At 35.3% G+C, this 1,104-nt stretch overlaps 1 protein-coding gene across 1 annotated transcript in view; it reads right to left on the reverse strand.

Moving 5' to 3' along the window:
- Positions 1 to 814, reverse strand: part of LOTGIDRAFT_163254 (hypothetical protein) — a gene marked incomplete at both ends in the record, with an annotated part of 4,819 nt that extends 4,005 nt beyond the window's left edge. The window contains 2 exons of the mRNA XM_009059313.1: positions 41 to 427; positions 777 to 814. Coding sequence (XP_009057561.1) covers positions 41 to 427; positions 777 to 814 — 425 coding nt within the window. The remainder of the gene's footprint in view (positions 1 to 40; positions 428 to 776) is intronic.
- Between the last annotated feature and the right edge of the window lie 290 nt (positions 815 to 1,104).

A 1,104-nucleotide genomic window follows, 5' to 3' on the forward strand; every position in this document is an offset into this window, starting at 1 on the left:
GAATAAAGGATATAATTTCCAATTTATGTAATTACCCCACCTATTATTCTCAACAACATTATTATACTGAAGTACTCGTTTTTCGAACCCATGATTAGCTGCTCGTGCTACTCTTTCTATTGTGTTTCGAGCAAAAACTCTCACTATAGCTAAATCAGCATCATTTGCAAGATTTCTTACCGGTTCTTTCAAAACAATTCCATCGCCAACATCGGGTATCCAGCCTGAGACTGAATCGTAGTTTTTGGGATATAGAACTGTTTTCAACATTGTGTCAAATTCCCCAGGGTGTTTGATGGTTTCTATGGGATTTGAACCAGCTTCCAAAACCATTTCAGTAAATAAAGATGGAAAGAAATTGTTTTCTAACATTGTATTGGTTTGTGGTACACGATTCTGTTTGCCGTCTTTGATTTTGAAATCGCACCTGAAATAATCATCGGAAAGAAGCAACTAATGCGATAATGAATTAATCTCGAAAGTGACCCTACCCCCATCATTTAGTTGAGACCTAGAGCCAACGGTTGGTGATATGATAATGTAATCCTCTTTTTTTCTTATTAAACGAATAACGAATTGGATCATATAATTGAAAGATCGGATCTAATCTGTAATTTTTTTCTGCCATTTTTAAAGATATGTTTTACCCTATTATTTGAAACCAATTTAACCCATGGAAATGCAGGAAGAATAACAAAAAACCAAAGTAAGTTTTAATAAATACAAGGAAATTTAAAACAAACAATTACATTGATATACACTTCTACTAGATATACTTCAGAGTTTTCTCCCTTCTTACACTATTACCAGTCATAGTTCAAGGGTCAAGTGTCACGACCGCTCCTAGTAGAATCGGTAGATATTCTTCAGAGTTATCTCCCCTCTTACACTATTACCAGTCATAGTTCAAGGGTCAAGTCTCACGACCGCTCCTAGTAGAATCGGTAGATATACGTCACATATTTTATCCTTTTTATCAAAACGCTTGTTCTTCGGCACTTGTTCTATTTTCGAAATCTGTATCAACAATTTTGAATCCTCAGATATTTGTCACAGAGTTTGGTAGTATCCCCCACTGCCTGCGATGGTTTAAATATTCTTCGT

The sequence above is a fragment of the Lottia gigantea genome, assembly GCF_000327385.1.
Source record: "Lottia gigantea unplaced genomic scaffold LOTGIsca_38, whole genome shotgun sequence".
Lineage (NCBI taxonomy): Eukaryota > Metazoa > Mollusca > Gastropoda > Lottiidae > Lottia > Lottia gigantea.